Here is a 25315-nt window from a genome sequence, read left to right on the forward strand (position 1 = left end):
TCAGCCTTTAACTCTTAATCTTTTAAGTTGATCTCCTTGAAGTGCCAGATTCCAAAGTTAAATTTTTCTCTTTCCTTATCCTTTTCATTGCTAATCTTTCCATTTCTACCTCGAGTTTCCTCCTTTCCATTTCTTCTTGAAAAGACCTAATTTTCCTTCTGCTATTGCCAATTTTCTTTTAGAATCAATTTCTTCAGTTCTATTTGGCTTATTGTTTGTAACCTGGACTCCTATTGGTTGCACACCCAACTAAACCGACCAATGAGACAGCCCCACTCATCCACCCCACTACGCGCGTTTTTATGTGGCCCGCCAATGAGGTGCCCGGAATCATAACCGGCATTTTTGAAAAGCCGCCGGGGAAAAGCCGCTGAAGTAAATGCGCTTATTGAATAAGTGCATTTACTTCAGCGGCTTTTCCCCGGCGGCTTTTCAAAAATGCCGGTTATGATTGCGGGCACCTCATTGGCGGGCTGCATAAAAACCTTTGTCGGGCCGTAGTTTGCCCACCCCTGATCTAGAAGGACGAGGGCAGCAGACATGTGGAAACATCACCAGTTGGAAGTTCCCCTCCAAGTCACTCACCATCCTGACTTGGAAATCTATCGCTGTTCCTTCATTGTTTTTGGGTCAACGGTGGTGCAGTGGTTAACATTGCTGCCTCACGGCGCCGAGGTCCCAAGTTTGATCCCGGCTCTGGGTCATTGACCATGTGGAGTTTGCACATTTTCCCCGTGTTTGCATGGGTTTCGCCCCCACAATAATAGGTGGTCTGGCCACGCTAAATTGCTCCTTAATTGGAAAAAAAATGAATTGGGTACACTAAATTTTTTTTTTTAATTGTTGGGTCAAAATCCTTGAACCCCTTCCCTAACAGCACTGTGGGTTTACCTACAGCACATGGACTGCAGCAATTCAAGGCAGCAGCTCTCGAGGTCAATTAGGGATGGATGATGGCCTAACCAGCAATGCCCACACCCCACAAATGAATTAAAAACAACTGTGCAAAGTTTGGCTGCCATACTTGCCTTCGTAACAATATATACTTTGAAAATCCCAATTGAGGTCATGGAAAGTCATTATAGAAGTGCAAGTTGGTTTTTCCATATGGTAGGCTTCAGAAACCTATATGTGCTATTGGAAATTTTAGTAGCATTATTTGCTACTGATGCAATTGTGTTTCCAGTTTATTTGGAAATTTTGAGTGTTGATTAATTATTGGATACTCAGCAAGTGCAAGGATGTTGTTCGAAATCCAAATGTGAATTTTGTAACCAAACTAGTGCAAAAGGTGAATGGTGTGGAAACAGTAACATAGAATGTTGGTGCTAACAGAATAAATCTAGATTTTGAATTAAAGGTTTTTATTGAGTAGATTGAATGGTGTGCAGCTGGCTTTATTTCAATTGTCGAGAACATTTGTAAGCCAGTTGTTGGACTACTCCAACCGATCAGGAACCAAGCTACAGATGTTTTCAGGGCAAAAGACTATGGGCAATTTACTTTGATTAAGCTTACTTTAATATTTTTGCCTGATATAGTTAGCTAAATTTAACAGCCATTACTGTAAATCACAAATGAGTCCAGATTAAATTATTGCTGCTACCTCGATACATGAATCTTATGTGACTGATAGTTGTTATTTTCAAATTTTTTTTGATTCATGATGTGGGTGTTGTTGGCTAGGCCACTGTTTATTACCGTTCCCTAATTGCTCTTGAGAAAGAGGTGATGAGCTGCCTTCTTGAACAGCCGCAGTCCAGGTGGTGTAGGTACACCCATGGTGCTGTTAGGGAGGGGGTTGTGATAATGTAGCATTGTATACAATATTTTGTCGTCACCCATCTACCGCTACAATCATATGTATGTTCGGTTAGCCAATACATTAGCCTCTTGCCACATGGCTAGTTGGGAATCCAAATGTAGCTAATTGCATTTCTGATTAACAAATTAGACAATGTCATTGGACAGCTAATTGCAATGTGCAAATTTGTATGATTCATACCAGTTTATTTTGATTTTTTTGTGCTGAGATGACCAAAGTGCTTCTGTGGTTATGAAATTATTTGGCACTTTAATGAAATCCCGTCTATGATCTGGTATATTAAAATATGGCAGAGAGAGAGAGATTGGTGCGTTGGAAAGTGAGCCTCTTGTTGAATATTATATAAGTAAATATGCACGTGACCTATATTTGCCTACATTATGTATAAGGCGTTTTCTCATTTATTTGATTTGGCTGAAGCCATGTGTCACACAGACGATGTTAGCTGATCAGCAGTGAACACCGTTCATGGTCTCTCCTGCACTCCAAGGAACCTGCCTTGGGTTTTCAAAAGTACCATTTTTGGTTTTAATTTGTACAGGGGTGAACATAAACACCTCAGTAATTAGTTTGGTAACTTTCAGACAAAAACATGAGGGAATCATTGAGTATAATGTACTATCATCAGACTTGTACAGAGTTGAATCTTTTGAATTAAATATTTCAACAGATAAAGCCATATTCAGTGTGACCGTTGCAAGTAAATCCTTTCCATTCTAATCAGCTCAAAGTATGCCTAGAGAAATCCATTGGCAATTTCTGTTCTTTCCCCTGAGTTGTATTTTAACACTTGATGTAGCATTGCAATTGAAATTATTCCTGAGAGCTTCACTACTTCCTGAACATTGACTGCAGATTCCTTTTCCATGTATTGACGACTTATTTACAATTGTTTCTGTAATCAAATAATGCATGGCGATGTTTAATAAATTAGTGGATTGCATCCTATACTTAGCTAAGCTTCCACAGAACAAATAGCTGCACTTCATAGCCTTAATATAATTAACTTTATTCCACCTAAGCACCACATTTTTTGATCAATTTTTTCGAAACTAATTTGCTGAACTTCATTCGAAATGCTGGTTTGCTGAGAAATATAGCTGCTGAGCCCAATGGTAATTGAGTGAACAATTTGGCAGGGAATTGCAATTGTAAACATCCAGATTAAAAGTATTTTCTTGCTCCAGGCCATTTAGTGACAGGCCTGATGCATTGTACTTGAAAGGGAAATGAGAGAAAAGGGCAGTTTTAATGAAAAAGCCTTGTCCTATGTTCTGCTTTATTAATATATGGCAGATTGCTTCATTTGAGCTCTACCCTCCATTAAATGTGAGGAATTGTGCTGAAATTATATTTATCCCATTTTTGGCATGGTAAGTATTTCAATTTAAACATGCTTTTTTAGCTGTAACCTTTTTTGTCATGCCCCTGCTGCCTTGGGAAATGGATGCATATTTGTCTTTTCTCTGAAAGATGTTTTTCGCTCTTCTGACTACCACCTAAGTGCTCTTGTTTTGGTACTTCCCACAGTTATGGAATCTGCTGCTGGCACTGAAATGTGTTTTTCATCATGAAAATCCAGGCCTGCTCCATGATTTTAAATCTTTTGCTATGACCACTCCAGCAATGGATCACCATGTGTATCTCGAGTTCTGCTGTTTAAAATACTTTTCATCCGACATTACCCTGAATATAGAATCATAGAATTTAAAGTGCAGAAGAAGGCCATTGAGTCTGCACCAGCCCTCTGAAAGAGCACCCTACTTAAACCCACACCTCCACCCTATCCCCGTAACCCCACCCAACCTTTTTGGACACTAAGGGCAATTTAGCATGGCCAATCGACCTAACCTACACACCTTTGGACTTTGGAAGGAAACCGGAGCACCCAGAGGAAACCCATGCAGACACTGGTAGGACATGCAGACTCTGCACAGACATCTTCAAACCCTATTACTATGTCTCAACAAAGCACTGTTTGTGCATATCTACTGTCCTACATGATCACTCCAACATCTGTAGTTGATGGCTCATCCTCTGATCCCTCTGTGCTATACAGCTACCACTTTATAGCACACCCTTCCTAGATGTCTTAGTGATGTCACTGCTGCCCTATGGGTCAGTAAACTTGTATAACTTCCTTCAAATAATTCTTGATCTATCTATCTAGATCTAACTTATTTTTGCTTCCACTCCATCTTTTGTCCATTGAACGTTCACATCTTTACCCATCAATTCAAGTTACGTCCATATATCCTGATCATGGTTTCTTTCCAACACTCAAATCTCAGTATTTAAAAAGATGAACTCTGCCTATTTATGCTATTTTTCATTTCTGAAGAGTTTTTGTACCAAGATTGATGTGGTTCTTGGAGGGCAGCAACTAACCAGAAAGTCATATTGAGGGTTGAGGCTACCAAAGCAGAGCAGCCAGAGTAGATAATCTTTCAACCCCTTAGATCCCCTCAAATATTCTTGTCATCTTATTCGTGCAGCCTAGTATTATGCTGTGCAAAAAAAAGACCATTAGTCGATTTAATCTCTCTCTGACTTTTTTCAGCCGTCTATTTTCCCAACAGAAATGCACCCAGCCTTTCAAAAGAAGCATAGTTTTCTGTTCTGCCTTTTTTTAATGGTAATTTTATTATCCTTTATAAATGTCTAAAATATTTTCCTTTTGGCAGCCCTCATTTTAAGCACACTCCATTAAATCCACTACAGACAAACTTTACTGGGTCTAATTTTTCTATACCTAGATTTAGAAAAAATAAAATTGTTTCTATTAAGATTTATTTGTCTTCATCTCATGAGAGTTGAGATCCAGGTCTCTTAACTCGGCCCCTTAAATTCGGGGAACTGCTTTGGACTTCTTTGTCTGCAGTAATGAGACCAAGACTAAACCTGGAACTCCAGGCATAGTTTTGGCAAGACCAGGAGCAATATTTTTCAGATGCTTTTAAATTCCAAGCCTGATACTCAACAACCACTACTTCCTTTACCTGTATCCCTTCCTGGTCTTGTCCTGTCCTTCACCTGCTTTCTTAAGCTTTAGGCATGTTGCAGGTTTTTTAAAAAGTAAACCCTACAAGAAATTTACAGTTCTTGAAACTATTATGTCTAGATACATAAAATGATGGTGTGTTATTTATGCCATTTTAATGGGAAACCCCTTTCGAAGAAAGACCAAAAGCAGCAAAAAAGATGCTGTGTTGGTTTTCCAGAATGAGAGATGACATTTGGGAAAAGTGACCCAAATCGGGTTGGTCTTCATTTACTGCAGAGAAGTTGGAGCAGCAGCTTGAAAGGCCACCGTCAAGATTAAAATGGTTATGTTGCACCAATATTTTCACTGGCCAATGGGAGGACACAATTTGAAATCATTTGAGTTGGTCATTGTTAACAGAGGGTGATTAGAATGTAAATTCACATTGAGAGACTGCAGAGTCAATGAATTCTTAAAGGGAACTAGTTAATTGCTTGAGAAAGTGACCTTAAAGAATATGAGACATGAACAGACGAGAGTGGATTAGAGAAAAAGCATAATGCAGGCCTGACAAATTTTCATTAAAATCTTATAGCAACTGAACTGTTTTTAAATTGTAATTTATGGCTTTGTTATACTGAAACTTTAAATGTTTTTCCTAATGTGAGCAGATGCATTTTGCCAACCACTTTCATCTCTCAGTTCTTAATCTTGATCAAACTTGACCACTTGATTTCTTCCAATTGAGGACCATTTTAAAAATACATTAATTATCCTGGCGTGTTTAGTGTTTAGCCCTCTGTCACTAAATTGACGTTCTGTGGAGTCATGAGCAGGAAGCAGGCAAATGGCGTCAGTCATTTGGCGTGTAATGTAATGAATGCAAATAAATTCACTTACATAAGCTAGAGGAGCCTGAAATGCAACATACTCCTGAGTCACTTGAGATTTGCATATACTCTGTCAATGGCTTTTATAAGGAGCTAAATGTTGAAAATAGATTGCACTAATCTGGACGTTTTGAAATTGCTTTTTGAAAATAACTGCACTTCAGCATTTCGGGGGGGCATCCCCATGAGTGAATAATGCTACATTCTTTTAATCCCCTCGAGTGCTATTTGTGAAGTGGCATGGGACTCCACACCATATTGCCTGTATGGTAAACATCTTATAGTGTGAGTGACTCCTCCCAGGTGCAAACTGACCACACAGCACAGTAAGCTTTCCTGTATGCAGCTGTGCTTGAGCATTTTAGCAAGATTTTATTATTTTTGTCTGCCTGCACGTGTTTTCTCGGTTTTCTTAGTATGCTTTATTTTGAAAATGAGGCTTAATGTGACGCATAAATAGCAAAACAAGTGAACACCCTTCATTATACTTCTAAGAATGGCGACAGGCTTGTGACTTTAAAATTGTTTTAAATATACATAATGGATGACAGTATTGATCATAAAGTGATTCAGTTGGGCTTACCTATTGTATCGATTGCTCTAGTTTAGTGAATTCATTTTAAAATCCTTTGAGCTGCTTGATCACAGCTATGATTGGCTTACTTATTGGCTTTTCAGAAATGAGCCGTATTTTCCCACCAATTTAAATTGAGGCTAGTGAATAATTCCAAAACACTAGTAGTTCAGAAATGGATTTGAGGCATTGAGAGATTATTCTTGTTAGACAGGCATCCAAGTTTACAAACTTTTTGCGAGGCTTTTAAAGCATCAATCAATTTGTCAAATCAAAATTTTCACCTTGTATTAATTTATCCCCATGGAATTAGGACTCCCCAAATGACCTAGCAGCCATAAAATCCCACTCTTTGTGGGCAAGATTCATATCCTGCAAAGCAAAGGCATTTATGAAAATCTGAACTAACCATTTCAGCCAATTTGATCATTTTGGCGAATGCTTCAGACGTCTGATGTCTAAAAATATGCAACAGAATGATTTGGTCTCTTAGAAATGGTGTATTATAAGCAATATTGCAGAAAGCAAGTTGTTCTGGAGGGCAGTGCGGTGGCACAGTAGGGCACTGCTGCCTCACAGAGCCAGAGATCAGGGTTCAATTCCGACCTTTGGTAACGGTTGTCTGTGTGAAGTTTGTACATTCTTCCCCTGTCTGCATGAGTTTCTTCCAGGTGCTCCGGTTTCCTCCCACAGTCCGAAGATATCCAAGTTAAGTGGATTTCCTGTGCTAAATTGCCTCTAGGTGGGGTTACTGGGATAGGGTGGGGGATTGGGTCCTCGGTAAGGTGCTCTTAAAGAGGGTCGGTGCAGGCTTGATGGGCTGAATAGCTTCTTGTACTTGGCCTCTTGCACTGTAGGGATTCTATGATTATATGCAGGAAAGGTATAGTTCTAGTTTGGTTGTGACTGTACAAAGGTGCTTTTGATTTTGCCTTTCAGAAGGGAGTCTGGATTCTGAGTTTTATCTTTGCTGTGTTTGTGCCTTGGTGAGACCACACCTGGAGTATTGTGTGCAGTATTGCTCTCCTTGTCTAAGGATGGATATACTGGCCATAGCGGAAGTGCATTGAAGGTTCACCGGACTAATCCCTGGGATGGTGGGATATTCCCGCGGAGAGATTGAGGCGACTCGGACTGTATTTTCCATAGTTTAGAATAATTAGGTGACCTCATTATTCATACAGGGTTCAAGAGGGTAGATGCAGGAAGGATGTTTCAACCAGGGGGAGGAGTGGGGAAAGAGGTAGAGAGACAGACTGTCTCAGAATAAGAGGTAAGCCATAAGCCATTGAGGACCGAGATGAGGAATTTCTTCAGTCAGGGGATGGTGAATCTTTGGAATTCTCCACCCCGGAGGGGCTGTGGAGGTTCAGTCATTTGTGTGTTCAAAGCAGAGGTTGATAGATTTCTGGATACCAATTAAATGAGGGATATGGGGATAGTGCAGGAACACGGCGTTGAGATAAAAGATCAACCATGATCTAGTTAAATGGTGGAGTAGACTGGAGGGGCCGAATGGTCTATGCCAGCTCTTGTGTTCCTATGGCTTTGACATTGGCTATTTTGAAGTGATTAATTTCCTTTTCACTTGTACATGACCTTCAGTTCATCTGGGACAAATCACCATTGTTACCCGTGCCTTTATTATTGACTCTGTCATGTTTACATATCTGCATGCTTTATATGGATAGTTAAACCGAGCTAGCAGTGTGACTGTAAATCCTGCAGTTGTCCACGGGGAGAAGCTGGCTTAGTTTGGGGGGGGGGGGGGGGGGGGAGGAGGAGAAGGGGAGGTGGAATCCAGCACTGTAGGTCTCTAATGTCAGGGAGCGGCGAATATTACATTAGGTCACTGCAATTGGCTATAGATGTCTAAGGAAGCATGTAATCAACTTTTGTTAGGGCTGTTGTTTCGGGTCACTGATAGCGTAGCCAATGATATGTTTTGTCACGTTCTAAATGCATTGTGCCGTATACCTCGATCAACAACATACACGCTTCCTTTGTCAAAAGCTTAACACCCACTCTCCCAGCATTATCTGGTAATTGCGTTGTTAGCTGTGTGCCTTTGATTGCAATGCTAAATGCCAACATATAACATAAGGAACAGGTTAAATGTAGCATTGCACGTCAGGACCTGCTGAACAATTAAATTTTTCAACTTGGAGTACTTCCAATATTCTTCTACTTGGATTCCTATTTTTTTAACCTTGAATTTCTAATTTTAAAAAAAAGTGACTTGCAGGAACTGTGCAAACCTGTACACTTGATGTTACAGATTATAATTTGAATAATGCAGTGGAAAAAAAACTCTCCTCGATTCCTTGATGTCCTTTTAAATAAAAATCAATTTTTCTTCCAGTTATAGTTAATGTGTAAAACAAAAAAATCAGTTTCCAAGACATTGCAAAGCCTCTGTGCTGGGCCACATGAGAGATGAATGGTAGCATTCTTGCTTAGTTACTACTGGCATTGTTTGAAAATATGCCGTGCATTCCAGTCAAATTTTGTATGCGACATGTTAACAATAAAGTGTAGTCAATAAGAATTATTTTGGAATTTGATATACAATTAGCCAGGATCTTGATCACTTTTAATTAATTTTTAAATATGTAATATATTCCAAAGCGATGAGCAGGTTAAAACATGCCATTTCAGTAATAACTCCAATGTCAGTCTGTCCATATCAAAATTGTTTATTATTTTACCTGCAGCAATAGTTATATGTACCTGTAAGTAGCTCTGTGATTAGACTAAAATGCGAGCTAATATTCTCAAAGGAGATCTGCTGCTCTTTATCATGCCTGAATAATTCATCTAGCTGATTACAAAATTCTTGATCAAGTTCCATTTGTGACAGCTTTTCAACATGGCCATATCCACGAGTGCATTTTATTTATTTGCTGGCTGCCATCATCTGCTTAGGCTTGATTAACCCAGTTTAGTCCCACTAATAATTCCAAGTGCTCTACTGAAAGAAAGTACACCTGTTTTCCAACTTTTCCTTGACATGAGAGAAACTCATACCAACTACACCTTATTCACTATTGGTGTCTTAATATAATAATTGTAAAAGAATCTTTATTATTGTCACAAGTAGGCTTGCATTAACACACTGCAACAAAGTTACTGTGAAAAGCCTCTAGTCGCCACACTCCGGCGCTTGTTCGGGTACATACACTGAGGGAGAACTCAGAATGTCCAATTCACCTAACAAGCGCATCTTTCAGGACTTGTGGGAGGAAACCGGAGGAAACCCACGCAGACACTGGGAGGACGTGTCGGCTCCCCAGCGACGGTGACCCAAGCCGGGAATCAAACCTAAGACCCTGGTGCTGTGATGCACCAGTGCTAACCACTGCTACCATGGTCTTCACTTGGAGTTTGTGGTCAATGCAATCATAGTTTGTTGTTCCTCAGTTTAAGGAATTTTTAAAAGGATTTTTTTTACCAAAATAAAAAGCCCTTTGGCCCTCCAGGATGTAATGCGACAGTGATCAAAGGTTGACTGGGATGATGAAATGGCGAACCTTCCTGGGCCTGTAGGAAGGAATGTAGGAACTGACCATGGCCCTTCACCTTCGGAGACCAAAATCTGAATTAGCAGGGTGAGGGGGTGAGGAGAGGAAGGAAGGAAACTATTTGCATCTCATTCTGACCCCATCTGAGGCAGCTTACTTTCCTTTACCACCCAAGCCCCACTTTCTGTCCGACAGCCTCCCTTCATCTTTTCTACCTAATTCATTTCTGTTTACTCTGCTTGAGTTTTCCACTTGATTTGTTTTCTTTCTTTCTCTCTCTCTCTCTCTCTCTCTCTCTCTCTCTCTCTCTCTCTCCTCTCTCCTCCTCTCTCTCTCCTCTCCACCCCCCCCCCCCCCCCCCCCCCCCCCGATCTATCTTTGTGATTTAATATAGCTTCAATATAGCTTCAGTTTAAAATGTAATCATTGGAATTTCTAATGGCAAGGACTGGCTTTTTTTTTTAAAAAGTGGTCCGAAAGTGTGTTTGCCAGGTCAAATCATCCCTCTCTCCCTGCCACCTCGAGATTCCCTGGTGATTGGTTGGTAGTTTTAGGTGTTTTTGCATATGATCAGAGATGGCAAAGTGATTTATCTGCTGGAAGAAGGTAGGGAAACATCATATTCCACCCCACCCCCGGCTGCGCCATTTATGCAGTTTTTGTATTTCATGACCTTACATGGAGAGGAAGATTTGCTAAGAGGCTGCTGTACAAAAGATAATTGGTGAGTGATGTCATTCTGTCTTTGAGCTGATCTGTTCATCGGGTTAGCCAAGATTCAGCTTGTAAAATGTAAACATGCAATTCGCTGTGTTTACTCCAAGCTGCATCATCAGCTGAATTGTTTTTTCCCCCAGCGACTTTCAAACACAGAAATTATCTTGCACATACTCCCTGCGGAGGATTCTTAGCTGCTTGAAATTCTGAGTCAGGAGGAGATGCATTTCCATAAAAAGGCATATTTTCGGTGGAGAAAAAAAATGATCTGCAGCATGGGAGGAAATGGCCAGAAGCGGAACTAATAAGTGTTCTGCAATGCAGTGCAGAGAGGGGAAACGCAACGGCAGACCAGGGAGAGAATCCAAATGTTGCAGTGGGAAGCTTAACCAGTTTAGCAACCTTTCAAATTTTGTTTACTAGAGAGACAGTTTAGGACAGTTTACTCTTTTGGGTGTCTCTTGAGAGAAATGCCAAAAAGTACTTTTGTGTAAAGCATTTTTGTGGTTGTTTGGAAAGTAAAATTTGCAATTTCCTTTTATAAATGATAAAATGTCACCAGAATTTGCAGTCACTATTTATTTCTGTAACACTGAAGTCAAACAAAAGTCGCGCATGCCCCCAACTTTTTTTATTTGGCAATAAATTGATGGCGAAAGTCATCTATTGGCTCAGCATCCTACTTTGATTTAAGGATTTCTTTCACCTGCGCATCAGTAAATAGCCAACAAGATATTCCATTCTTAATTATTTTTTCCCTCACCATTTATTGATTTTAAATTTGCAACTTTTAATGAAAGACAACTCTGATTTTTAGCTCCAGATTTGGCATGGCAAATGGCCTTCTTAAAACACCCCATTCACAAACAACATTTCAAAATCAATGATAAACATACAAAATGATCTCTCTTCATTTGTTCAACTGCGGCACAGTTGCTTCACAGCGCCAGGGACCCGGGTTCGATTTCCCCATTTGGGTCACTGCGCGCAGTCTGCACGTTCTCCCTGTGTCAGCATGGGTTTCCTCTGGCTGTTCTGGTTTCCTTCCACAAGTCCTGAAAGACATACTTGTTGGGTGAATTGGACATTCTGAATTCTCCCTCCGTGTACCCAAACAGGCACTTGAGTATGGCGACTAGGGGATTTTCACTGTAACTTCATTACAGTGATGATGTAAGCCTACTTGTGACACTAATAAAGATTATTAAGTTTAAATAGCAAGCAAAACTTCCAATAGTTTCCAGAAAGGAACACTGCCCTTCAAGCAAGTATTAATGTGAAATTGCAAGTATTAATGTGGAAGTGCAATGCTACCTTTTGTGTGGGACTTGACAATTGTGCAGTGCTGCATTGTGATTGCCATTGTGCTGTCACTTCATGCAATTCTTAGCAAAAGACAAAATATAAAGTTGTGCAAATGTATTCTAGTAAACCAAAAACGATTCCATTAGGAGTTCAATTGAAATCGCTAATTAGGATAGGGTTGAAAAATTGTTCTACCATCCTTTCAGGCAGAGTGAGAACTCCATCTTATGCGTGCAAAATAATTCCCCTCAAGTTCCCTTTTTAAACCTCTGACATTTTATCCTAATTATATACCTCTGGTAATGGATCCCTCAACCAGGGGAATAGGGTCTTCCTACCCTCTTCCAGGTGTCTCAGTTTTAGACACTTAATAGGCCATCCCTCAGCCCCTCCTCTGTCCCAAAGAAAACAATCCCAGCCTATCCAAACTTTCTCCCAGTCTAGGCAGTATCCTGTGAAAACCAAAACGAGCATGAAGTTAGATGTGGTTGAGAAAGACTGGTGGATAATGACAGATATGGACAAGTCCAGCAAGGTGAGGGAGACCTTATCAGCAGTTTCACATTGATCAGGGTGGCCTTCATGCTGTTCGTTGAACAAGACTGAGGAATTCAAACAGGGAGTGACGCAAGAGGTGACATAGATTTTGGTGGTGTGAATATGCTTGTGAAATTTGGAGGAAAGGGAGGTTACATATGTAATTGTAGTTGGAAGGGGAATGTCTCGAAGATGGGCTTTTTGCAGATGGAGATCATCAGTGGAGGCTATTGCTTGTGTCAACAGGCACTGGGCTTGTGAATCATAGTTAGGAGTTGAGTTAAAGTAGAGTGGAGGACTGAAGATGGATTTTGTGGATGCAAAGTGGTTGTGGGGTAGATGGAGGAAGTCAGAAGGAGGCTGATTTTCAAATTAGCTTGTTGGTCTTGAGGATTTAATGAACTGAATGGGTTGGAGGGACTGATTTTAGGATTGTCCTTGCTGTACATAACTCTGGAGGGGAAAGAAATGGCGTTCTTGAAGATTCTTTCAAAAGATCAGATTTGTTCATCAAAGTTCACTAGAATAAAAATAATTTCTACCAAGTCTCTTGATTAACTTTTAAATGTATATCTGTTGAGCCAGCCTGGGCTACCACGCAGTCGCACTGGCCGCAGTGTGCATTCCCGCCGGTCGCAGCGCGCATGCGCCCATTTGTCGCCAGTATTGGCAGCTGGAGCGGCGTGGGTAGCTCCAGTGCCGTACTGGCCTCCTGTCGGGCAGAGGATCGCTCAACTTAGTGGTCCAATGACACCATCGTTAACCTCTCCAGTTTTTACGAGGGCGTCAACACTCCGCCATCAAATGGGAGAATCCCGCCCCCGATACTTACAGACCTGCTGGATTGCAAGTAAATCAATTTGTGAGCCATTTGTTCATGTGCAATTCCAGATTTTTGTTGGTAGCTAAATTACTATTGCTAAAGGGATTATAGAACATAGAATCCCTACAGTGCAGAAGGAGGCCATTCGGCCCATTGAGTCTGCACCAACCCTCTGAAGGAGCACGTTACCCAGGCCCACTCCCTCCCACCCTTAAATACAAGTTTTGCCTTGTATTATCATGTCAACACCTTTTTTGTTCTGCACTTGGCTCTGGCATCACTTTCCACCACCTTCACTGATGGAAAGGGCTTGCTCTTTTCAAGGATGAACAAGCAAGTCTTGTTTGTGTATGGGTGAACCAGCATGAAAAATTAGGTTGCCTCAAAAGTGTGATCTGGTACTGATCAGTGTATTGAGACGGTCAGTAAATTATGGTGTGATGACGCCTCTCCTTATAAAGTAAGACATGATTGAGAAGTGACCTACTTTAATGGCTTTGATCTGTAACATCATTATCTTTACTACATTGATTACAGTTCCCTTGGTGATGTTATTGGGGTTTCACCGCAGAATAACAGGCATGTCAGATAGATGTCTTTGCCATTTCTATTTGAAAGTGAAAACATTTAAGAAAAGCAGCTATAATTTTTTATATTCTTCCAGTTAGTTATCTAGAGTATTTTGAGTTGCGTGGCACTAAGGACTACGGAATGTTACGTGACATTCAAGCAGAATTGTAAAGGACAGAATGAGGCCATTTGGCTCTTTGAAAGAGCTACGCAATTAAACCCACTCTATCCTTTCCCCATAGCCATGCAAATATTTCCATTTCAAATATTTATCCCATTCCCTTTTGAAAGTTACTGTTGCGTCTGATTCCATTTTTTCGGGTTGCGTATTCGCTGCATTAAAGAGAAAAATCCCCTCCAGTGTGTTTGCCGAAGTATTTATTTCCTGTAGTGGATTGTTACCAATGTGCTCCGTAAACCTAATGACACCATTAGGCCTGGAGCATATTTGTGGCGTCAAGACTGTTTTATTATTTTAAAGCCTTTTAAGCGGTGGATTACATTCTTTTCAGAGCAGTCTGAGTGCAAAGCAGGTTTTATATTCAGTTGCCACTGGTGACAATGGCTGCCAGCTATTGATGTGGGCTACATAAGATGGGACAGGAAGAGTGTTTTTAACAGGACGCAAGATCAGGGTGCAGTCAGGTGACAGGAAAGAGATTTTACTGTGCGATGTATTTGCACCAGGAGAGATAGCACTGCTATATATAAGCAAATGCTGTATGAGAAAGAGTTGTGGTAAACTCAATGTTCTTTCCATTGTTTTGCTGACCATAAACTTTAACTTGGGTAATGTTTGTTTCTTGGATGTATTAGCTTTTAAATATGTGGGATGAGCAAGTGATCTGCCTGTAGGGTATGAAGTATATAAGAGTTCTATAGCTGTTAGCCTGAACTATCCCTGTAAGGATAGGATATTTGGGTGAATTTTTGAAAAATTATCCTTTCAATTTTCAGCCGCTCACCATGCCGCCCCCAAACCTGATTTTCATTCAATTAAAATGCAGTTCAGGTTGCTTATATCGAGTACAGTCTGCTGGCTGTTTAAGATGGCTAGTCATTTCGCACCAGTGTGAATGTTAAATGTGGTATGTGAGCATGGTTGATTCAGCAGCCTAGCACGTCTGGCATAGTTGATCTGAGTTCTGGGGAAGTTTGTCTTCACTGCTAGTTTCATCTATTCAAGCCTCGGGTACTTGTAGTGAGATGGTCTCTTGTTTTATCTAGCATGTTGTTCCCTTCGACATTGCAGCATTGTGAATATTGGAAATCTGTAACTTTTCAAAATGGAGGCACAAAGAAAAATATCCATAGGTGGTAGTGGGCTTGTTGCTGGAGGCCTGAATTTCTTCCTGTACAGGGTTTGTTGAAGTTTTGGAGAGGAAAACCTTTGACCTGGATTTTTTTAGATTATAAATAATATGGTGTGCATATTATACTTAACCTGGCTTGATTTTGTAGAGTGTTTGGCTGGAGACTAAAATTAAGTCATCTTCCCTCCTTATGAGTTTTTGTGCATACAGCAGTTTGATTCACCAGTAATGTTGGTGAATGTGGATGTTGCTGAGCTCTGCACAAAATACAAGCTTTATGGATTGTGTCTTTTTGTTCCTAAACTGGCTGTATCTTTGTCTTACAGATAGTGACGCAGTTCAAGAACGTCACAGGATGCGCGAATACAAACTGGTCGTCCTCGGTTCAGGAGGTGTGGGGAAGTCTGCGCTGGTAAGTAGCAGTAAAAGTGCTAACAGTAGTTCAGTTATCCTATGGACTGGAGTAAAACGTATGGGAGCATAGGAAAAGTTGCAACTTTTCCAGTGTTCAGATGATACGGGCCAAACTTTAATAATTTTGGTTCACCAACTTAGAATCAGTAGCTGGGGTTTTCCATTTGCAGCCCTGACCCGAAGTTCCCAAACCATGTCTTTGAGATCACCAAGACCAGCCTACTTCAGCCTCCATAATGATGTAGTCTTCCTCAGCCCATTTGTGCGCTGAATCCTCATCCATGTCTTTTGTTGTTCCACTTTCAACACTCAACTTGAGCTCAACCAAAATTCTGCTGCCCGTATCCATGACCTGAATGGAGTCCCGTTCACCCTGTTGCCAGCTGAACTCATGAGCACCTGTTCCGGCAACACATTTCTACGATTTTTATTGTTTTGTATACCAGCTTAACCTCGCACCTTCCCATCTGTAACCCTCTGCATCGCTACAACCATCTGAGATCTCTCTGGTCTCTTGTTAATTATAATCTTTATTGTCTCAAAAATGTGTTAAAAGAACTAAGCAAATGCATCTTGTGGAAATTCGTCTTGAATGGTAGTGTTGATTGCCTGCCCACTATGCAATACACCTGATATTCCGTTCCAATGCAGTCAGGAGAAGTGAATATAAGAGCAGCTGATCTGATGCCACCAGCCAAGATAAATTTGTGCCCTGTAGCACCTTGCCTAACAAGCCAATTGTTTATGTTCAACCTCTACAAAGAAAACAAAAAGGAATGAAACCCAACAGACGCTCAGCATTGGCCTAGCCACTGGAAATGACAATGGCACACCCAACCCTGTCGACCCTACAAAGTCCTCCTTATTAACATCTGTGGACTTATCCTATAATTGGGAGAACTGTCCCTCCGACAAGTTGAACAAAAGCCTGTTGTACTCACTCGCGGAAGCGTATCTTGCAGATAATGTCCCAGACAGCGCCATCGCCATTCCTGGGTATGACCTGCCCCACCAGCAGGATCGACCCAGCCGAGGTGGCAGCATAATGGTATACAGTTGGGAGGGAGTGCCCCTGGGAGTTCTCAATATCAATTCTGGACCCCATGAAGTCTTTTGATACCAGGTCAAACGTGGGCAAGGAACTTCCTGCAGATGACCATGTACCGTCCTCCATGTTGCACACCACTTGGAGGAGGCAATGAGGGTGACAAGGGTGCTGAATGTATCTGGGTGGGGTACTTAAATGTCCCATCACCAGAGTGGCTCGAACTGACCAGGTACTAAAGAAGGTAGTTGCTAGATTGGGTCTTCAGGTGGTGAGGGAAAAACATACTTGACCTCATCTTCATCAACCTGCCTGCTGCAGATGCAACTGTCCATGATTGGTATTGGTAGAAATGGTTCAACTCAGTCTTGTGGGGATGAAGTCCTGTCTTCACATTTAGAATACCCTCCATCGTGTTGTGCTACCACCGTTTTAAATGACATAGACTTTGAATGGATCTAGCAACTTCAGATTGGACATCCATTAGGCGCTGTGGGCCATCAGCAACAACAAAATTGCACTCTACCACAATCTGTAACTTGAGTTCCAACATATCCCCCACTCAACCACAAAGCCAAAGGATCAGCTCTGGTTCAATGAAGAGTGCAGGAGGGTATGCCAGGACCGATACCAGGCATACCTAAAAATAAGGTGTCAGTCAACCTGATGAAGCTACAACACAGGAAAACTTGCGGCCAAACAGCATAAGCAGCAAGCAATCGAGATAAGCATTTCCTTAACCTACCGATCAGATCTAAGCTCTCGTGTCCTGCCACATCAAGCCGTGAATGGTGATGGGCAATTAAACAACTTGCTGGAGGAGGAGGCTCCACAAATATGCTCATCCTCTATGGTGGAGGAACCCAGCATATCCGTGCCCACCATTTGCAACAATCTTCAGCCAGAAGTGCCGAGCGGATGATCCATCTCGACCTTCGGGAGGTCCCCAGCATCACTGATGCCAGTCGTTAGTGAATTTGATTCATTCCACGTTCTATCAAGAAACTGCTAAAGGCACTAGATACTGCAAAGGCTTTGAGCCCTGACATGACTGCCGTGTTCAGTGCTGTTTGTGAGCCTTCACTTACTGAATCAGTTCATGCCCAAATGTAACAAGACTTTTGACTATATCCAGGCTTGGGGTGACGAGTGTCAAATAACTTTTATGCTACACAAGTGCCAGGCAAAGACCATCTCCAACAAGAGAGAATCTAATCATCGCCCCATGACAGTCAATGGCATTACTGTCGCTGAATTCCCCCACCATCAACATCCTGGGGCTTGCCATTGAATAGAAACTTCACTGGACTAGCAATACAAATACTGTAGCTACAAGAGCAGGTATATATTCTTGTAAGTATTTGTCTCCCCTCCCTCTGTGGCCGTGGTTGCAAGTTGGCTTAATGGCCTCAGCTGTACTCCTCAGAGTTGGCCCGAGCGTGTATTGACCCTCTCGGCCCGTCCCCTGTACCTTGCAGTCATTAGTCTTTTTTTGTGTGCTTTGCACCCCTCCCCCCTGCTCTACTGATTGCCGGCTACGGACTATGCTCTGCTGCTCTCGCCCCTTCCTTTCTGAAATTTTCTGTCCAGAATTTACATCTAGGCGGTACAGTGCCATGCCAATAGTTTTTCACTGTCTTGATACGCTGTGGTATCTGGTTCACTGCTGGTTGTCTTATCTTGCCAGCCCTTGTTTGTGGACATACCTGTCCACATCTGCCAGTGCAGTGAACTAATATTCCCTGCCCTGGAAAGTCACCCAGAGCTTGGCTGGGTATGGCATTCCAAATCGCACATTGTTTTTATAAAGGGCCCCCTTGGCTTGTTCAATTCTGCCCGGTGCTTGGCCAGGTCTGCAACAATGTCCTGGTACACCTGGATCGAGTGACCCTCCCAGTTGCAGGACCTTGTGTTTCTCGTCCAATTTTAGATCCTTTCCTGGTCTTGGTATCGGTGCAGCTTTGCGATGATGGCTCTTGGTTGTTCCCCAGCCTTGGGCTTTGGCCGGGGCGACCTGGGGCTCTGTCTACTTCTGGAGGCTTAGGGAAGCTTTCCCTTCCCACCAATTTACCTAGCATTTGGGCTACATATTCCGTGGGGTTCCTTATCTCCATAACCTCACCCAACCTTTTGGACAATAAGGGGCAATATATCAGGGCCAAGCCACCTAACCTGCATATCTTTGGACTGTAGGGGGAGACCGGAGCACCATGAGGAAACCCACGCAGACATGGGGACATGGCTTTGATGTATGCAGTCCATCAGGGGCAGGTGATTCACCAACTACAGCCTCTTATCACCTTGTTGGAATTTCATACTGGTTCCTTGTCTCAAACTAATAATTCCACCTCTGCATTGGGAATGACTAGCTTTTGACGTTCTTAGTGCACCACTGACTTTCCCTTAGGTTGATGCTTTCTTGGCACTTAGTCAGGTCTTATTTGTCTTATTATCCACATTGGTTTCTTTCTTTGAAGAACCTGGCTGTTGAGTACTTTGTTTTATTACTCATTTTTTTCTAAAGGTATAATCCAGTCCAAGCACTCTAGCTTTCTCCCTTCAGTCCCTCTAAAAAGTTTCCCTAAAATTCTGAATCTCTCTTGTACTCTTTCCCCTTCTCCACTTTTTAAAAAGACTGATGTGTGGTTGCTGTTTCATAGTTTCTCTCCCCAAGTATCCTCGATTTGGGGGAACAAGGGTACATAGGTTGTCTGTAAAAGACTCTAGTACGATCCAAATAGGATTTGGTCAAAAGCATATTTTCAGAGTAGTTTGGTTTGTCATTTAGAATTTTTAAGAATGTCTTAATATCAGAACTCCTCTGACTAAATTGAAACTTCACTGAGCCCAGTTAAGATAATTCACCCCATGACCCACCCCACAATCTGCCATATATCCTGGGTGCTTCAAACAAAATTATTTGGGAGAATGTTACTGTTGCAGCCGAGGTTGCTGAGAACGTCCGTGCAGTGAGTGTTTTGTTCTGTACATGTTGAATCAACAGCTGGTCATGTATCCGGTGTAAACATCAACAGTTGTAATGTGAAAGTAGGTGTGATTTATGCCTTCTTACAGATCAACTTGGTTTGCCGAACAGTTGCACAGTACTTGCAGTTTAGCTATTCAGTGCATTCTAGAGTGAAACCATCTGAAGCATCCAATTGCTCGGATTCCATTCAATTTTACATTAGTTGGCAGCTGTACTCTAAATATTGTGACTGGTTAGTTTATCTGTAGTGCTGCTGCTGATGAAATGGAAGTGAGTTAAATGAAATATTCCTGTATTTAGTGCCTAACAATTTAATCAAACTATAATGCACTTATTTTGTGTCACCTGACAACCATGTCGCCCCTCTAACATTATATGGTCAGCTTTTTAAATTTTCCAGGCCTTGTTGGCTTCTGAAACATACCAGAACCTATGAATAAATAGCAATGTTCCTTTTTGTTTTGCAATAATTTATGTTTGCACTGTGCTGGGGCCTTTCATTGAAGCAGTCTGACATCTGAAGCAGTATACCCTTGCAGGTTTCAGTGAAGCTTCGATTTTGTATGTGCTGGTTTTGTCACTCGTGCAGGGCTTACAAAATTTTTACTGGTGCAAACAAAATAGGGCAACTTGATAGTGACCTAGAAAAGAGCAGCAGTACAGCACTTGCAGTATAGGCGGCTATTCAGCCACCATGTCTGTGCCAGCTCGCTGCAAGAGCAATTCAGCTAGTTCCATTTTCCATGGTCATACATGTCAAGAAAAGCAGTGGTCCTAGTATTGACATAATAATGATCGCTTATTGTCACAAGTAGGCTTCAATGAAGTTACTGTGAAAAGCCCCCAGTCACCACATTCCGGCGCCTGTTCAGGGAGGCCGGTACAAGAATTGAACCTGTGCTGCTGGCCTTGTTCTGCATTACAAGCCAGCTGTTTAGCCCACTGTGCTAAGCCAGCCCCTACATGAACCCCAGTGTACATCATCCTCCAGTTCAAAGAACCAATGTCAACACTGCTTTTTCTTGTTACTTGACCAATTTGCCGCTACTTTTTATTCCATGTGTTTCAGCTTTGGTGGACACAATACAATACATCTCCCAGATAGTCTGCCATTGAACCACCAAGATTAAATTGATTCAATGTCTGCCTTGCTATCTAAACCACAGAATGGCTCATGTTAAATAAAAAATCATTTGCATTGAATTTTTAATCAATTTGAACCTTATATAAAACACAAAGCAGTTGGTTGCTCCAGTTCTTGACCTGAAAAGATTAACTACACCTCTCTCCACAGATGCTGACCTTTATAAAAAAAAAAAACGTTTACATAGTTGAGAATCACCAATTTTGTTTTTAAAAAAGGAGCTCATTGTCATTGGTGAGAATTTTGTGTTGTGACTCCAGTAGTTGCAATTCATTTTTATTTTTTTATTGGAATGTGGGCAAGGCTGGTTGGTCCAGCATTTATTGCCCATTCCTAATTGAACGGTGTGTCGACCATATTGTTGTGGGTCTGCAGCCATGTGTAGGCTGGACCAAATAAGAATGGTTTTGTGAGCCAAATGTGTTTTTTTAATGACAGTCGACAACAGTTTCATGGTGATCATTAGACTTTTAATTTCAGATTAATATTCTACTATAATTACACCATCTACCATGCTGTGATTCAAACCCATGTGCCCTGGGTCTCTGGATTGCCAGTCTAATGACAATCCCACTTTGTCACCACCTCAGTTATGGGGGTCGGTTAGCTCAGTTGGCTGGACGGTTGGTTTGTGATTGGGGGGCAATGCACAGGATCAATTCCTGTACCGACTGAGGTTATTAATGAAGGTCCCGCCTTCTCAACCTTCACCCTCGGGTTAAATCACCAATCACTAACCACAAGTCAGCTCTCAAAGCCTGCGTCCCTCTGGGACTCTGGCATTATTTTTATAATTGTAATTAGCAATTTAGATTTTCTAACAGTAGCTAATCCATCAGCATTATAGTTAGGAAACCCAGGCCACTGTGTACCCTTTACAGCCTATTGAAGCTTTCCTACTTCCATTATTCATCCCAGTATAAATCTATTCATTTCACCCCTACCTGGCAAATTGTTTCCTATGCTTAGTAAAATCAATATTTAGAAAATGGCAATGTTCACTAATCAGATACTTGATACTGCAACAGAGGTCTATTTTATAATACAATATATAAATACACCTTGGTTGGAATTTTCAGATCTCCTATAATGGAATTAATGTGTATGCAATACAGTACCTATAAGCTACATACAGTTTTCAGCTGTTTTATGACTGCTTAATTTTTATAACTATGTAGCAGTGATTATTATATCTTGTTTTTCATCTGTGGTGCTAAGTGGGCAAGATGCTTTGTGTGCCTCTGAAGCCAAGTGTGTATACGTGCATGTCATTTTGTACTCTGAGCCTAGCAGCTTAAACATTTTCAGTCTTGTATGTTTTCTTCCCATTTTTTATCTGATCCCTAGAAGATGCTGTGGTTAGAATCCTAGATTAGTATAGAAGGAAGCTATTCAACTCATTTGAGTCTGCATCTGCCCTTTTGAAGAGCAATCCAGTTAGCCCTGCACCCCTGTCTCCCCCCACCACCATATCCATCTAATCTTTTTTTTCAAAGTCATCCAAACTCGCTATTCAATCTGTTTTCACCACCTTATTCAGGAGAGTATTCCAGATCCCAGCTACCCATTTCATCCTTGGTTCTGTTATCAATCATAAATCTGGCCCCTCTGGTTATCAGTGACTGAAAATAATTTTTCTTAATTTACTGTATCCAAATCCTTCATATTTTTAAACATCTGTATCGAATCCCTCCTCCTTGAGATTAACTCCAGCTTTGGTACCCTATTCACACAATTGTAATCCTTCATCCATAGAATTATTCTCGCAAATCTCTTCCATATCTTCTCAAATCTTCATGCCCTTCCTAAAGTGGTGTCCACAACTCTAAGTATGTCCAAATTAGTATTGTATATTTAAGTGCACATTTACTGATTTTTGTTTCTCCCTCTTTCAGACTGTACAGTTTGTCCAGGGAATATTTGTTGAAAAATATGACCCAACAATAGAAGACTCCTACAGAAAGGTGAGACACTGAGTGTGGTTGGAGGGCCTGTGTGAGAGAGAGAAGTGAGGAGTTGGTATGTGTGCATAAACTTTCTGCAGAGACAACCTCCAAGGTGTAAACTTCTGAGTCACAGATAAAAAGATGTAGGCTATTATACCTAGTTTCTGCCAGTCAGTAAGATATACTCCTCTTCTGACCTCAACTCCACTTTACTCCCACTTGCAATATCCCTCTATTACTTATCTAATCCAGAAACCTATTGACCTCAGCTTTCACCATTCTTAATGGCTGAGCATCCACAATGTTCTGGTATGGAGAATTCTAAAGATTTACAACCCTTTTGAAAGGGATCTCCTTATTTTGTGAGATGAAAATGATGTGGTGTCAAAAAGCCGCACATACTTTTTGAATGGTGGGAAACTGTAAGCTTATATGAGCATAATGATTAGGAAGGTGGCCTTTATATCTTGCACCGTTACAACTGATGCATCATACAGATTGAGTATTGAGATCAGCTTCCCGATGACTTGTGTATCAAATGCTTTTTAAAAAAAATTATTGACTACACCCAAGTTCCCAATTGGCCACATGTGGGGAAGGCAACCCTGGTCTAAACCACTGAGCATTTGCAAAGCGTGAAGCCTTCATGATTTTCTTTTGAGCTTATGGGTAGTGATCGTTTTTATACTATCTTGTAAAAGCAAGCTGCAGTTTGTGCAATTGTTTTACAGACTGGAATTGAGACAAAGTAGCAAGAATCATCACTTAGAATGCTTTAATTTCTGTTCTAACAGAATTGCGGAGTTAATACATTATTGCTATTTATCTGCTTGTTTAAATTTATGTTGTCATTTGGTATAAAATCATCAGTCCCCTCTAGTGTGCTTATCTGCAGCCTAAAAGATTAACAAGGGTGATTTTAAAACTGAGCAGTTTTGATTATCATAGAAAACAAAATGGGCTGGGGCTCTTTTCTCTCGAAGAAAAAGCTTGGAGAGATATGATGTAGAAGTCTCCAAGATAATTAAGGGTTTTGAGGGTAAGTCTGAATAAAATGTTTCCACTTGTTGGAGTGTCCAAAGGTAGAACCACGAAACAAGATAATTGCTAATAAACCCAATAAAGTATTCAGGAGGAACTTACTTACCCAAAGAATGTAAAATGTGTTCCATAAAGATTAATTACTGCAAATAGCATCAATAAATTCAAGGGACGTTTGTTCAGCACATGAAGCAGAAAGGAATAGAAGAAACTTCTTCTGTACTAATCAGACTGAATGAAGAATGTGGGAAGACACTTGTGTGAAGCAAGTGTAGATATGGACCTCTTGGGCTGAATGTTCAGAAATCTGAAATTAAAAGTCTAATGACCATGAATCAATTGATGTTTAAAAAAAAAAAATCATCTGGTTCATTAATGTCCTTTTAGGGAAGGAAATCTGCCACCCTTACCTTGTCTGGCCGACAGCCCCACAGGGCAGGGTTCACTCTTAAAAATACTCTTGAGGTGGTCAGCAAACCCACTCAGTTCAAGGGCAATTAGAGATGGGCAATAAATACTGGCTCAGCCAGTGACACCCCCCATCTCCTGAATGAATAGAAAAAAAGTTTAATATTCCCTGTGCTAGTGTGGTCTCCTGATCTCCATGCTACAAAAGTGCTGTCATCCAAAGTTTGCTCTTTAGGTTTGGATTGTTTCCAGTGTCCATACTTCTGTCAACTTCAGTTAAGCGAATGTGAAAGCGTGCTGCATTCGAAAATACAGTGCCCACAAATTCCATTGTATTAAATGCAGTTCCTGTTTGCAAAACAGTCTTGAGTAACCAGTTGCCATAGCTCTGAAGAAGTCATAGAGTTTTTCTAGTATTTTCTGTTTTTGTACTATATATTAGATTCTATCCATTTAAAAACTGCTTGTGATGAAAAGAGGAAGGCTACAGGCCTGTTCTTTCGTTCAATTCGACTATGGTTGATCTTTCTTTCATGTACCTGCCTTTGTTCCATTATCTTCAATTCTAGACTTGGGTATAGGACACAACATTGCCAAGTTGTATTCAATTTGAAAATTTCATATAGTAGTATATGAAATAGAAGGGGTAGCACGGAGGCACAGTGGTTAGCACTGCTGCCTCACCACGCCAGGGACCCGAGTTCGATTCCAACTTCGGGTGATTGTGTGGAGTTTGCATGTTCTCCCCGTGTCCGTGTGGGTTTCGTCCGGTTTCCTCCCACAGTCCAAAGATGCGCAGGTTAGGTGGATTGGCCATGCTAAATTTCCCCTTGGTGTCCAAAGGTTGGGTGGGGTTACGAGGATAGGGCGGGGAGTGGGGCCTAGGGAAGGTGCACTTTCAGAGGGTCGGTGAAGACTCGATGGGCTGATTGGCCTCCTGCACTGTAGGGATTCTATGATTCTAGTAACTACTGATAGTTCTAGGCTTCAGAATGGTGAAATAGGCAGAGCTGTGGCAGGTGGCGTTCGATACGGAGAAGCGTGCAGTGCTAAACTTTAGGAAGACTAATGGGAAGACTGCATACAATATGGCATGATTTTAAAGTGTAGATGAGCAGCGTGACATTGGTGTTCAAGTACACAGATCTTTAAAGGTGGCAAAGCAAGTTGATTAGGTAGTTTTGTTTTTTAAAAAAAGGTATCTAAATAGAGGAATAGACTGTAAAAGCAAAGTGATCATCACTAGAAATTTTTAAATCCACAGTTAAAC

The 25315-nt window shown here is 41.3% G+C and overlaps 1 protein-coding gene across 2 annotated transcripts in view; it reads left to right on the forward strand.

The window, feature by feature from the left end:
• The window catches only part of rap1aa (RAP1A, member of RAS oncogene family a), a 132057-nt gene that overhangs the window by 67358 nt on the left and 39384 nt on the right, over nt 1-25315 (forward strand). For both annotated transcript variants that reach the window (XM_038820876.1, XM_038820877.1), the window contains exons 2-3: nt 15385-15470; nt 22546-22614. In XM_038820876.1, coding sequence (XP_038676804.1) covers nt 15414-15470; nt 22546-22614 — 126 coding nt within the window. In that variant the 5' untranslated portion in view covers nt 15385-15413. The remainder of the gene's footprint in view (nt 1-15384; nt 15471-22545; nt 22615-25315) is intronic.

Source organism: Scyliorhinus canicula, chromosome 15, assembly GCF_902713615.1.
Source record: "Scyliorhinus canicula chromosome 15, sScyCan1.1, whole genome shotgun sequence".
Classification (NCBI taxonomy): Eukaryota; Metazoa; Chordata; class Chondrichthyes; order Carcharhiniformes; family Scyliorhinidae; genus Scyliorhinus; species Scyliorhinus canicula.